At 33.4% G+C, this 14,923-nt stretch overlaps 1 protein-coding gene across 3 annotated transcripts; it reads right to left on the minus strand.

The window, feature by feature from the left end:
• Positions 1-1,272: 1,272 nt before the first annotated feature.
• LOC144854359 (protein FAM227B-like) lies at positions 1,273-14,787 on the minus strand. 3 transcript variants are annotated; one of them, XM_078712308.1, is made up of 15 exons: positions 14,457-14,787; positions 14,089-14,209; positions 13,896-14,001; positions 13,497-13,640; positions 13,104-13,118; positions 11,112-11,224; positions 10,055-10,159; positions 9,244-9,342; positions 8,293-8,400; positions 7,497-7,755; positions 7,025-7,182; positions 5,624-5,778; positions 5,118-5,195; positions 4,671-4,815; positions 1,273-2,469 (listed from the first exon to the last, which is right to left on the minus strand). In XM_078712308.1, exons 2-15 carry the CDS (start codon positions 14,182-14,184, stop codon positions 2,383-2,385), a joined length of 1,668 nt encoding a protein of 555 aa, XP_078568434.1. In that variant the 5' UTR covers positions 14,185-14,209; positions 14,457-14,787; the 3' UTR covers positions 1,273-2,382. The 3 variants fall into 3 exon arrangements, with proteins under 3 accessions (XP_078568434.1, XP_078568435.1, XP_078568436.1); XM_078712309.1 differs by having other exon boundaries at positions 14,726-14,743; XM_078712310.1 differs by lacking the exon at positions 13,104-13,118.
• Positions 14,788-14,923: the final 136 nt, after the last annotated feature.

A 14,923-nucleotide genomic window follows, 5' to 3' on the forward strand; every position in this document is an offset into this window, starting at 1 on the left:
CGTGCAGTTACTTTTACAGAATATCCACCGAGTGAAATAATGCGCATGTGCAGTTACATTTGAATATCCACCGAGTGAAATAATGCACATGTGCAGTTACTTTTACAGAATATTAACCGAGTGAAATAATGCGCATGTGCAGTTACTTTTACAGAATAACACCGAGTGAAATAATGCGCATGTGCAGTTACTTTTACAGAATATCCACTGAGTGAAATAATGAGCGTGTGCAGTTACTTTTACAGAATATCCACTGAGTGAAATAATGCGCATGTGCAGTTACTTTTACAGAATATCCACCGAGTGAAATAATGTGCATGTGAAGATACTTTTACAGAATATCCACCGAGTGAATAAAGGCGCATGTGCAGATATTTTTACAGAATATCCACCGAGTGAATTAATGCACATGTGCAGTTACTTTTACAGAATATCCACCGAGTGAATTAATGCGCATGTGCAGTTACTTTTACAGAATATCCACCGAATTAATTAATACACATGTGCAGATACTTTTACAGAAAGTATCCACAAAGTGAATTAATGCGCATGTGCAGTTACTTTTACAGAATATCCACTGAGTGAATAAAGGCGTATGTGCAGTTACTTTTACAGAATATCCACCGAGTGAATTAATGCACATGTGCAGATACTTTTACAGAATATCCACCGAGTGAATTAATGCGCATGTGCAGTTACTTTTACAGAATATCCACCGAATTATTTAATACACATGTGCAGATACTTTTACAGAATATCCACAAAGTGAATTAATGCGCATGTGCAGTTACTTTTACAGAATATCCACTGAGTGAATAAAGGCGCATGTGCAGTTACTTTTACAGAATATCCACCGAGTGAATTAATGTGCATGTATTGAATATCAAAACAATTGATTGGTCGTGATTGGTACCCCATACTCATTCCGAAAACCGAACCACTTACACAGCAAATAAATAAATAAATCACAACTCAACAAAAACAATGCACAGTGGAGGCTTTGGAAAACCTTCTATCAATATATCACAGCATTACACTGATCCAAATCGCCAATGAAAATTATTCTTACAGAAAAATAATGCGCATGTGCAGTTACTTTTACAGAATAACACCGAGTGAAATAATGCACATGTCCAGTTACTTTTACAGAATATCCACCGAGTGAATGTGCATGTGCAGATACTTTTACAGAATATCCACCGAGTGAAATAATGCGCATGTGCAGTTACTTTTACAGAATATCCACCGAGTGAATGTGCATGTGCAGATACTTTTACAGAATATCCACCGAGTGAAATAATGCTTACGTGCAGTTACTTTTACAGAATATCCACCGAGTGAAATAATGCGCATGTGCAGTTACTTTTACAGAATATCCACCGCGTGAAATAATGCACATGTGCAGTTACTTTTACAGAATCCGAAACGATAATAGGAACTCTCATATGGAAAACAATCTAGAGTATTCGGACTGGTTGAATTTAATTCCGAGATTTAAAATCATGGAAGAACAAACCAACAATAATATAATAATAAAATCAACTGGTATAGTTGGATAAAAAACAAGATACACAAATAGACTGAAAGCACCAAAGTTAGTATTTTAATCCATTAAGAATTCAATTAAATAGCAGGTGTCATTAGTCATTAGCTTTAAATTTATATACATCAAGGTTTTAAAAAAAAAGAGCGGTTTATTTGCCAAATTCAGAAATGAATTTGAATATATTATATTAACACATTAAACATAGAATTGAATATAGATCATTTTTAAAATATTAATTTCTCTTGGAAGACCAACGGTTAGCTAGTGAAGAGCAGTGTGCTTACAGGACGGATTGGATACCAAAACACTTGATTGGTCGTGATTGGTACCCCATATTTAAGTATTGCGAAATACTTTAAGTAAAAACTTTTAAGCGCACATGAATAGCGTACACTGGAGTTATGGTTTAAAGAAAACTTGTTATACCACCAGAACATTGAAGAGTCAATCGTGACGAATGAAGCAGCCCTATGAAATATGTCACCTGTCTTAAGATTATAAACTTACTCAACAACAATATTGTTGATTAATACTTATTTGTACCTGAAATAACCGTCATCTTATGACACATTGTAGTCATTGACATGCTGTTGACATTAGTAATGATACTGCTTTTTGACTGTAACTGATAGATCACCATCTACCATCAAATTGTACCAGTAAACAGACACGTTAAAAGTAGCATTACTTTAAATGCCAACTTTATGTCAATGGCTACCAGATGTCTTTATGTAGGCGGTTACCTGAACCAGTACCAGTTAATTATTTAAAAATTTGTTTGTTTTTTTAATTGATTGTTATTATTGGTTCCAACTTAGTTTTTGTTATTTTTTCAATCACCACTCTTCATCAAAACTGTCATCAGAGGTACGGTCAACTTGGTTACTCTTTGCTTTCCTTATAGTTGAGGTGATCTGTCTTTCCTGTTTAAAATTCAAGAAAATAATATATCTGACGTTTAGTTTGCTAATAAACACACTTGAGTGTAATCTTAATATTATGATAATAGTTAATACCCATCATCTTATGTCATTCAGTTTTGTTCACGTTATACTAAAGGTTCTATTGCACTTTTAGCTTTTTGTAAATATAGTTTGAAAGGTTGTGCAGTTGGTTGCTGTTGAACTCATCTGTCCACGACACAGTGACTGAGTGTGAACTAGTACACCAGGGTAACCCTATACTCATCTCGAAAGATGTACTAAGGTCTTTAAGGTACACACAACCAATGTGTGTTCACTGGACCTATGGTTTATAGTCCTTATCCGAGAAGACTTGTTCTAGTACCACCAGAACCATGGAGCGTGTGAGCCTCGAACCCTTGTCGATGTTATGGCCGGATTACGGTTCCACTGTCTTAACCGCTCGGTCACTCACTAAAATAGGTATTATCATTGCAGTTGGTTTGTTGTAAGGCAAAAACAGAGACTCTTTATTGCTTTCCTTGCATCAGTCGGCCCAGCTCAAACCTCCCAACTCTCCCGGCTGCTTCTCGATATTTCAGGATTTCCACTAAAATATAATTTCTCTAAATTTTTTGGGGGATATACCTAAAGAAATCCAGATAATCTTAAAATGTATTACAGTATTTATTCTCTATTACAAGACCTTAGTTTTTTGCAAATATTTTTCGATGCTGATGATTTGTTTAAATCGCCCTCTATTTTGATGCATAATTTTAATTTATAGCACCTTCCTTCTCGCATAATACCTTCTTTCATATTAATTTCCATTCCGATATTCTATTTTTCTAAGTTGGGACAACTGCACAGCTACAGTAAGACTTTTAATATTAGAAGTCTACATTTAGCGTTATATTCTTAATGATTCAAAATCCACATTATTGCTGGTAAGCCGGCTCCTATTTGATTGATTTACATTTACATTAGAATCACACAAAAAAAAAAAAGATAAATAAAAAAACATAAGGTAATTGAGTTCTATTACAACTACTACCAGTAAATAAATCAAATTCCTTCATGTTGATAAATGTGACAAGTGTAAATTATTCAAGGAGATAATAAAGGCACAATATCAGGTTATGAGTAACTATACAAGTTATAAAATGAAAGGAGTAATTGGTAAACGTAGTAGGACCAAGGCAATCTAACAACAACTTGTGAATAGTCCTTTGATCTTATGTCTGGCTGCGAAAAATACCAATAGTACTGTATTATGTACATATTCTCCTCGGCCTGCAGTGTCTGTTAAAGGGCGTGGAACGGATCATGTCGCAGCCACAGATAAACCCTTTGATCGCCAAAGCACATCATCATGTTGTTAGATTGCCTTGGTAGGAGGACACATTGTTGCAGTAGTTGGCACAGTCTGGGGTTTTATAAAACGGTGTATAAAAGGCTATAATTTATAAAATATCTTCATTGTACATTTATTGCTATTAACTGACCTGTTGGCAGTTTAAAAACAATGTGTGTAAAAACTTATTCTAACTACACGTAACCAAAGAACTTATAACACAAGAATCTCCTGTTCTTCAATTTGCATTCAAAACACAGTATCGGAAGTACAGGGTTAAAAGGTCAAACTGGGCGACGCCATTTCACAGCATGGAGCAGCGCCCCCTCTAAACTAGAAGAGCAATTACTCTACCCCCTAGAGTATTAGCAGATCCCCTCTATGATTTTGACTTTCTAATTTGATGCGGGCGCCCTACTCCTCAGTCAATTACTCTATCCCCCCTAGAGTATTAGCAGATCCCCTCTATGATTTTGACTTTCTAATTTGATGCGGGCGCCCTACTCCATGGCTCACAATGGCGCCACCCATTAGCTCTATTCTATCCCACAATGCCTTTCGAAATTGTTACACGCTTCGGACGAACAGGAGATTCTTGTGTTATAAGTTCTTTGACGTAACGTTAACCCAGAGAATATATTGAGTACAGTATATCTATTTCAGAAAAAATATATATGTAGATATAAGGTTTATATAAGAATAGCGACGATATAGCACCCTCTATCATTTAGGGGTAGTACAAAACATTATTTTTTCTAATGGAAATGATGTAGTACCATCTGTTTTACTTTTACTGCACACACAGGATGGTGTACCAGGTAAATAGTGAACATGTTAAAATATGGAAAAAAGAATGAAAGAAACATACCCTCAGGTCTAGAATTCTTTCACTCAAAATCTTCATGTCAATATTATGGTGAATGATTTGCTGTTTCAAGTTTTCAATTTCTCTCACCTGCTCTGCCTGATTACGCTCTATTTGTGCAATGTCTTTGGAAGCAGACTCACTTATTCTAAATAAAAATTGTTGTGTTAATTATAGTTCTTAACCTTAGTAGTTTCAATATGAAAATGGGTGATGCTGGAAGAAATAATATTACAGGAGGCATGTAAACTAAAAACGGAGGCCCATAATTAACCACCTCGGCCAGCAAGTTAACTTGAAAATTACAGGATGGATAAACTGTACTGTGCTTACAAACTAAGTCACATAATTGGCTTAGGGAGTGGTGTAAGTACAGTTGTAGTAAGTATAGACAAATATATTTATACAAAAATGTATAGGGTTGTATATATCAAATATTCAAAATGTTACCTTTGGTACTCAGAATTCAAAGCTTTTTTCATTTTGCGCGTGTTCCTTATAACATCACGGTATGTTGGGGCTGGGGGCATGAATTCTAATTAAGGAAATTTTACTAGAAACTAAAGCAAACAATGAATTAAAAAACACAAGAACAAAAGACAGCCTAGTGCAAAGGATGCATACAATATTATTAGCACTATAATATTTGACAAAATGACACACTCTCAAATCATGCAAAGTGAGAGGACAATGGTTACCCCAAATAAAGTGGATATATTGTGAATAAAATGCTTCAATCTATTTGAATATTTATATTATCAATTCTCAATGTTTTTCTTGTCGTTATTTACTCAAATTATTTCTTGTTTCAAACTGTAGTAGGCCTATGTGTTGTGCCACAACTTTTGTTTGTATTAAGTTATGTACTGGATCTTCTGGTGCACAAGTTTAACATTTGCAGAAAACAAAATGATGGATATTAATTAATTACAATAGCATATAAAACAAAAGGATATTGAGGTTTTGAGATTTCAGTTCTTCTAACATGTCTGCCATGATTTTCATTTGTCGTCAAACCTTTCATGTAAAGGTAGTGTGCCACGAGCGGACTGCGCCCTCCGATGTTGAACAACACTCGTTCAAAACCCGGTCCTGGTCCAGTTTCGTGAGACTAAAAATGGAGATAACGAAGAGGGGTTGTCATATACTGTAATTATTGTAAATGTGGGTCTAGTGCCCTCTATTGTAGTGTACTGTTGGTAGACTAAATAGATTAAAGACACCTTCCCAACAATTTGTGACGTTTTGTAAAAATAATACATATATATCACTTTAAAAACATTAAACCAGGTCATTCCTTGTCTTAAATGTACGTTTTATGGTAAATTATGATAAAAAGTGAGAAACAATGCACTACCTAAGTAGCTCGCGGCGATTGACCTCTCAGGGACGGTCTTTAGGCCTAGCCTAGCAAGGCTTAGTTTTGTAGGCCTAGCTGGTAAACATCGGTAACGTACGAACATCGTACGCTAGCTATATACCTAGCCTGACGTTGCATAGTTGCTGCATTAATTGTCTTTCTATTTTTGCCAGACTCAGTTGATACAAATTGGGGAAAACCTGGTATTTTCGCTGAAAAGTTAGGAGTCTTCCATTTGTTTTGGCCAATCGATCGATCGAAAAGTGGGTGAATTAAAGAAGAAAAACAAAAATATCAATCCGCGCGCAATGCATTTTGGGATTTATAGCGGGCCACTATAATTATTAGAATCGACTTATTTTTCACATTTTTAACCATTTAAAGACGAAAAAAGTTATCGCAATAGGACCATATAGTATTATTTTTACATTTAATATAGTTTGTGATCTTAAATTAGATCTAAAAAACGTAGGGATGGGGATTTTAAGTATTAATTTTGTGACATTTTTGTTCACAATACAAAGAAGTATAGTTGATTGAATCATGGAAGCAAACAGTCTATAGCTCCATGATAAAATAGATGCCATTAAACAGTTTGATTTTGTATTGATGCCAGGGTTTACCACTTGTATTTTCTATGTTTTTAAATTCAAATTTACTGTGTTTTTTATTTGAACAGCTTTATATACTGTATGGTTTGTATTTTCCAGTGGAAAGAGAATTTTTATTTTAGAAATGTAATCAATTTAGTCTATAAATCAGGCAATTGCAAACTGACTGACCAACATTGAATAATCAATATATAAATCATAACATTTGCTCAATAAAAAATTAAATAAATTAAAGCTCTGTCTACACTATCAAACTTTATGTGATGTGATCATATATAGACTACCATATTTGAGCATATCATTACCATTTTAGGCACTTTTAAGTAGTTTGATAGTGTAGACAGAGCTTAAGATAAAACCAATAAGCCAAAAAGTAATGGACAAACCTCTTTAAGTGGCATGGCATTGCTTAGTCTTGCAGAAGGCACGGTAGTTGCACCAATTGGTGGTATTCTGGATTTCATTGACATCATTGTTAGTTCCCGTGAAACACCAGTATCAACGACAGGTTTTTCCTCTGGTTCAACCTCAATGGAAAAGTTGGCTAAAGAAAAAGGAAAGCATAATCATAACATAACATTAGCTCGATGGAAAGGCATGAACTTTATACACAGGAAATGTTAAGCTCTGTTTACACTATCAAACTAGTTTGACAACAAAAGTGTGATGTGCCCAAATATGGTAGTGATATGATGTCATCATGTTACATGGGCATACCTCAGTTTGTTGTCATACACAATTTGATAGTGTAGAGAGAGTCTTAATATCAATAGTACTTTATAAGGCTATATCAGTATAAAGTCTATTAATAAGTAGGACCTTTTATACTATAATAACAAGTTTATTATATTAGTTTACCATCATGGTTGATCTTTCCATCTTTGATAAGAACCACCTTCATTTTATCCTCTTCTTTTTCCCTAGTTAATCCTTTGGGACGTAGTTTCTTAATATCCCAATGTTTCCAGGCAAACGGCGGAGCTTTGACACCTGAAACCCAGTCAGAAACACAAGAAGCAAGATCTTGTTTAAAGTTGTCATCAAACACCTTGTGAGAGTCTGTAAATGCATCGAGGTATGCGGCAAACAAGCACTGGGCCAGGCAATCACAATAAACCTAGGGTAACAAACATAAGACATAAGAAAAATGTTATTGTCTCCCAAAAAAACTGAAGAAATTGCAAATGATTGCAATCTAAATCTCCATCTACATTATCAAACAAGTTTGACAAAAAAAATTGTGATGTACCCAAATATGGTAGTGATATACCCAAACATGGTAGTGATATACCCAAATATGGTAGTGATATGACATATATGGGCACATCACATGTTTTTGTCCCATAAAGTTTGAACATGATACAGGTGCCACATATGTGACAATGTATACAGAAGTTGCCTATCTAATCTGGAGATACAGAGAATCAGGTGCTTTGTAAAGCTATGTACAGCATGTACAAACAAAAAATAAAGGTATCAATATTGGTTTTTATAGTGTACAGTAGTTTCTTCAAATGGTTATATTTGTCTTGATGGACTAATGAGTAGCTTAAGTAAAGCAGGCAATGTATATTGTTTTTTTACATAATATACATTTGCACAATTAAACACAATTATTAAAACAAGAATTCTAATGACAATACATATTACTTACTGCAAAAAATTTGTCTTTAATTTCTGGGTTGACGCTAATAAATAAGGCAACAAAACTGTCTGCTATTCGGTTAAATAATTTCTTCTTATCCTGTGTTTTCCTGTTTGTCTATCAGTATCAAAAATTGAAATATAAAGTGTGATTTAGCATGTGAAAATATGAATTAAATGTACAGAAATTGTTGTATTCGATTGGGAACTTTTCTTGTCAACAGTAAGTCTTTGAGTACTTTTTGTATTTGAATTGTTAATTGTAAATGTGCTCAACAGAAAATTATTCGAATAGAAAACGCTCAAAATACATTAAATTACATTACATTAAATAAGTACTTAACGGAAAAACTATACTCAACACTAAAAGTTCCAATCGAATACAAAAAATGGTAAATACTTGAAATGTATTGATATAAAGTTCTTCTCAATGTGAATAGTGCTTTTTACCAGTATCTATAATTTATATTTTTATAATTTTCTTTTAATGTAAAGCAATCAAATTCAGCATTAGTTGCTGATTGCTATTTTTTATACCAAATAACTATAAGTTGTTTTTTATATATTATTATTGTTGTTGTTATATTAATTTGTTTAATGCAATACATTGTAACGTTTATATTTTTTATTTTAGATTATAAAAGGATCCCAATGGAAATAAGCTAATAAGCTTTTTGGGCTATCCTGGAAAATCTTTTATAAATATATAAATGTATATTTATTTGTAATATCAGTAATTTATGTTATCACTTTGTATGTATTTTTTATGATGATTTTTCTAATAAATTCAATCAAATAATAAATAAATATAAGATATCGCATTCTGTTGCAATACATTTTTAATCAACTTAGCTGCAGAAATTGATTTTTTTAGATAAATAATAAATTAATTGGTTAATTAGTTTTTCATCATGACATATGGAATGAATTTATTATAAGTATATCAGATCATATTAATCACCTCAAACTTGTCAATGAAGAACCACCAGAAAATATCAAGCATAACTGCAATTGATGCTTCGGATAAGAACAGCTTCTTCCAAAACTTTTCAAAACCAGTCTAAAAAACAAATTTAACGGTAATGTGTTAAATGTTCTGTTGATACTCTAGGAAACATAAATTAAGCGTTCAGAAACTCAGTGAACTTAATGCAGAGAGCAGCAGACGGTGCACTATTTAATATTTTGGCCCACTATTAAATAAAAAGATTTGTGATGCCATCATTATATCAATTTTCTTGAAAATAATAATAATAATATCCTGGATTTATATAGCGCCTAATGTTGTGAAACCTCTAGGCGCTGAACATTTTCACCCAGTCATTTTCCTGATCAAACTGAATAGATCTTGTGCGGTATTCACCAATCACACTTAACTGAGATATTTCCTTTAAATATTAAGTATTTTATATAACTCAATAAATATTTAAGTATTTCCCTTAAATTGTATTCACTTAAATAGGAATTTTTTTTAAATTTTAAGTGTTTCCCTTTTAATGATGAATAGTGCCACTGGTCTGTTGGCATGTAGCTTTTAATTATATAAAAACAGAAAACTTGAAATTGAAAAAACATACATACAAACATACAAAGCAATATTTTTCATAAAGTGAAAAAGGTGTATTAATTTAATATTTGCAAAAATATTGCAGTTATGTTTCCATTTAACCAATTTTACAAAAAGAAAAATTGACCATCACTGTCAGTCATAATAATAATCATAATCAGGCACAAAATAACTGTGGCAGCCTGATTTTAAATGAGTCACTTACGTTGAAGTTCTGTGCTTTGGTGACCCTGTTTAGTATCTGTGGTGCTTCCAAGCCGTGTGGTAGTTCATTTAGTTCATGACGATTATATCCAGCATATCTTGTGGCCTGTAAAGAAACAAATAATACAAACAATTATTTATGAAACCAGGTTTTGTCTAATATCATTGTTATCTTATTAGCATGAGTAGGAACGGCCAAAAGTAAATTATCATACAGGTTTTGGAAATGACAATGTTATCAATTGATTGCATTCAACACACCTACACATAACTTTTCCAACAAAGATGTCAATAATAATTGTGATGAAAGTGATGATGGTAAAGTGGCCGAGCGGTTAAGACAGTGGAACCGTAATATGTCGGCAAGGGTTCAAGGCTCACTTTCTCCATGGTTCTGGTGGTAGAACCATGTGTCACCACACATCATGAGGCGACAACATCAATGCATCTGGTGATGTGGTGGAAACGACCCCAAAAGGCTGTGGCAGGGCCTTAGTGCTGAGGCAGGGAGAGCACATTTACCATCTTTTAAGAGTGGGGTTGTGGCTTGGTGGTTATGATGCTTGGCTAGCACTCCAAGGGTCCTGGGTTCAAGTCCCGTCACATGTCAGGATTTCTTCTAAGGACAAAATTATAACTCCACTCCCAAAGACTTGTAATAAGACTTTGTTTATGTAGAGCATCTTGTGTATATGTTTGTCTTGTGAACCTCTGAGGGTCCCTAATGATCAGCAATTGCTGGATGGATCACCCTCTTTAAACATGGTCAAAAAAAAAAACCAAAAAAAAACGAGTCTTCTCGGATAAAGACTATAAACCGTAGGTCCAGTGTACACATCTGGCTCATGTGGACCTAGCACATATTTCGAGATGAGTAGGGTGTTATCCGGGTGTACTAGTTCACACACAGCCACTGTCAAAAACTCAACATAGTACTATACACTCTGGGAGAACAGTCTTTGACTGAAGAGGCTACCAGTATAAAGAATAAATAACAATAATAATAATAATAATAATAGACATTTTAAAAATAAATATCTAGTCTATAAATGACTTGCCTCAACGCTTCTTGTTTTGCTGCCTAATATCAGAGATCGCAGTTCAGAATTCTTATCACGCAACTTTCCTCGGTGAGCTTTCACAGCGTCTGACTCGGCAGCTTTTTTCATAACTGAAATTTCAAATAATTTAGATTTAAAAATCAGTATATTATCTTGTATTCACTTCAAAGGCTACCTCATTGTGACCAATATAAGCAATGTGATTTTAAATATATTTATTTTGTTCACCAGTCTGAGGTGTATTTTCTTTTAAGCCTGGCCTTACTGATGATGTTTAATTTCAGTCTGTTTACTCAAAATTCCTTCATTAATTCATTAACACAACAAACATACAAAACATGACATTAAAAAAATATATTATCAGCCAATTCTATGTACTCCACATATATATATATATCCAGTATTATAAGCACATTATGTTACGTTAGGCTTATGACCTATGATATTGATACAGGTGTCATATGTGATACATATGTTACACTGTATTCAAAAATTTGCCTAAGATGCTGGAAAAATCATATTCAGTACTGAGAATTGGTTAATGCAGTATTATATAATAAAAATGTTATTAAAGATGTATTGTCCCTTGAAACACAAAAAAATGAAGGTCAAAATATCCTAATTTTAAATTGGCCATATCAAAGTAATATTAAAGTTATTCACTTTAAGTCGAAAATTCGTAATTAACAGGTAAATTGATTTGATTACATTTCGTCTGGAAAATCGTCGCGAGCGAAAGTAAACAAAGATTTCAAACCACGAGTACGCATTATGCATAATGCTAATTAGGATTGTTTACAACTCGTCAAGGTTGAGAAGCTATTTTCACACAGATCGTGAGGAAGTTTTATGATTATTCACACAGAGTAGCCAAACATGCGCGTTTCATTATGGCATATGTTTTGATCGAAAACTTTGACTGGAAGTCAAAGTTATTTTTTTAACAAAAAAACGTCTGTATTTCAGTTAAATGATTTTTTTTTCAACACATTTTTGGTGATAGTTAATAACTATTATGATACTTCAAAATGACCCACCTTTTTTCGAAATCTGTTATTTTTTTTTTTTTTTTTAATTAGTCAAAGGGACAATAGAGAGGTTTCGCAACGCTACGAATACGATAACGAAAACGAATACGTCACGCACATGTATTCGTTTTCGTAAGCCTGCAAAAATCGAGGGCGCCGTCGATCCAAAAAAAAAAATGTGACTGCGGTAAATTCGAAGCGCAGCAGGTACGTGTTGCTTGGCTGCCTAGGCCTAGCGTAACATCAAAGCAAGTAAGCACTTTAAAAACTGCTATTTATCAAAATCGACTTGTTATTTTAGTAAATTACTTTTAGTAAATTACTTTCAATAAATCTATAATTATATTATAATCATGAATCATTTCTGATTCAAATGCAAAATGTGGAAAATAATCAAAAACTATACTCGTTTTGTAGTTACGAATATGACTGATGATATTCGTCAACACAAACACGCTTTACGAATATGAAATGGGGATCAGCTCAAAAGTTTCATAAATGTATGACGTATCCGTTTTCGTTATCGTATTCGTAGCGTTGCGAAACCTCCCTATTACGTCTTTAATGAATATCACAATCAATTGTAGTGTTACAATCACAAAAACCAATATACATTGAATAATTAACCAGTACAATATGTGCGGAGCTTTATATCTGGATCTGTGGAGCCTGGTTTTGCCTTATCAGTTTAAATGGAAAAACTTTAAAAAGCAAAAATTACAATTAAAAATGCTGTACAGTATTAAGTATTATGCGAATCACAAAATATATATTAAAAAACATGGACGGAAAACAAAGCAAAACAAGCAATGTTCATTTTTTATGAAAGTAACAAAATGTCAATCGTAAACCACATTCTCATATTCACATACTTAAAAACAAAAGTTAGTGTGTGTTTTTAATGTTGATATTGCAAGTTAGTAACCAAACCAATTTTTAAATAATTCTTTACATCACTTACATGAAACATATCTAGCTGAAAAAGACAAAATATTATATCAAGATATTATAAATCAGTTAATTCATTGTGTGGACCTGGTTTAACCTGATCAGCCTAAATGCAGCCACTTTCAGTCAGTCAAGTTCACATTTACTGTACCTCTTAGTCTTACCACCAAAAGTTTTTTTCTGTATACGAAGGTTTTGCAACCTCTGTCTACACTATCAAACTAGTTTGACAAAAAAAGTGTGATGTGCCCAAATATGGTAGTTATATGCTTAAATAAGGTAGTGATATATCATCATGTCCATATATGGGCACATCACATTTTTTGTGACATACAGTTTGATAGATAGTGTAGACAAAAACGATACGAAATGCTCATTAACATATTCATTAGTCTTGCCAACTTACTTTTATCTGGTGAATGGAACAGATTATTTTTGTGTCTGCCAGATGTGGTATCTTCAGTAATAATTTGATTGGAATAAACATGCAGTTTTTCCTCAAGTTCATCCACTTTTGCGTCTAATCTTTCCAACATATACATAGGAAAAGCTGTATTTATTTATCATGGAAAATAGAGACTTATAAACAATTCAAATTTGTTATTATCAAAATGATATGCTTTAAGCTCTGTCTACACTATCAAATTGTATGTGATAACACAAATGTGATGTGCCCATATATGGACATGATGTCATATCACTACCTTATTTAAGCATATCACTACCATATTTGGTTACATCATACTTTTTTTGTCAAACTAGTTCGAAAATGTAGACAATGGTTATTTCTTTTTACAAAGGATACGAGCATGGCTTTTTAGTTCTTCAATTATTTCTTCGGTTGTGCCAAGCATTTGCTTTTCTTGCTCAGGTAGAAAACCTTTGACACCTGAAGGCTCTGACCAAACATCCTAAAATAATAAAAAATAAAAGTATGATATTAATTTTTAATAAGCATGTGTTTTTATTGTATCAAAATAAAAATTTTCTTTACTTACATAGCCATTCTTTTTTATCCATTCTTCTACATTTTCTGCAGGCTCACTTTTTTTAGTTTTGGCCAAACTATCATTTTCTTCTTTAATCTCAGACATTTTGTAGTCATTATTCAATCATATTCTGTAAAAAATAATTTTTAAATAATCTATTTTATATTAATACTAGCACTATCTTCGCAATTCTTGCATTACAGGGTATTCTGTGTCAAATCAACCAATCTGCGACATCGGACATGACCCAAAATATTGGCAGATTTGACGGGTTCTGACAACCCCCTGCCTGGGCGATATCTATTATAGCCTACCATGATCTTGTTTATTTTATTGTCATCACAGCAGGAAAATTGGACATGAAAAGGTCTACCTACCCACTCAATTCGATACTGATGAGTTTGGTCCCTATATAGGCCTAGGGTAGGCTAGGCAGGCCTATGCGTCTAGCTAGGGCTAGCCTATCTGGCCGTCGTCTCTGCTCTGGCCCCCGGCCCGCTCGGTGGTCCTACTACCCTATATCGGGCTAGAGTCTCTACTTATTACTAGTTAGCAAGCAAGCGGCTTTAAGCCTAGAATATAGAGGACAGGGCTGGTAGTTTATTTCTAGCCCTAGGGCCAGTAAACTATACAAATTAATGTTTACGCTTATCAAAGTTTTATGTTATGTTTTTTGTTGTCACGGGCCGCCGCGAATGTTTTTGTTGATGTTTTTTTTGGATGATGATTTGATTGTTGTGCATGTTTTGAGTAATTTTTACTAATGAGGGCAGCAGACAAAGTTCACAATCGATTAATGTAAAACATGTACGGTATTATTTTACAATCCGATTAAGAACAACCA

This window comes from Antedon bifida, chromosome 10 (genome assembly GCF_963402885.1).
Source record: "Antedon bifida chromosome 10, ecAntBifi1.1, whole genome shotgun sequence".
NCBI classification, from domain to species: Eukaryota; Metazoa; Echinodermata; class Crinoidea; order Comatulida; family Antedonidae; genus Antedon; species Antedon bifida.

Coding starts and splice junctions, on each gene's coding strand:
- LOC144854359 (XM_078712308.1), bottom strand. CDS start 14,184: ATGTCTGAGATTAAAGAAGAAAATGATAGTTTGGCCAAAACTAAAAAA. Junction 14,002..14,088: donor GGATAAAAAAGAATGGCTAT/GTAAGTAAAGAA, acceptor TTATTATTTTAG/GATGTTTGGTCAGAGCCTTC. Junction 2,470..4,670: donor AAAGAATTCTAGACCTGAGG/GTATGTTTCTTT, acceptor AATTTTAAACAG/GAAAGACAGATCACCTCAAC.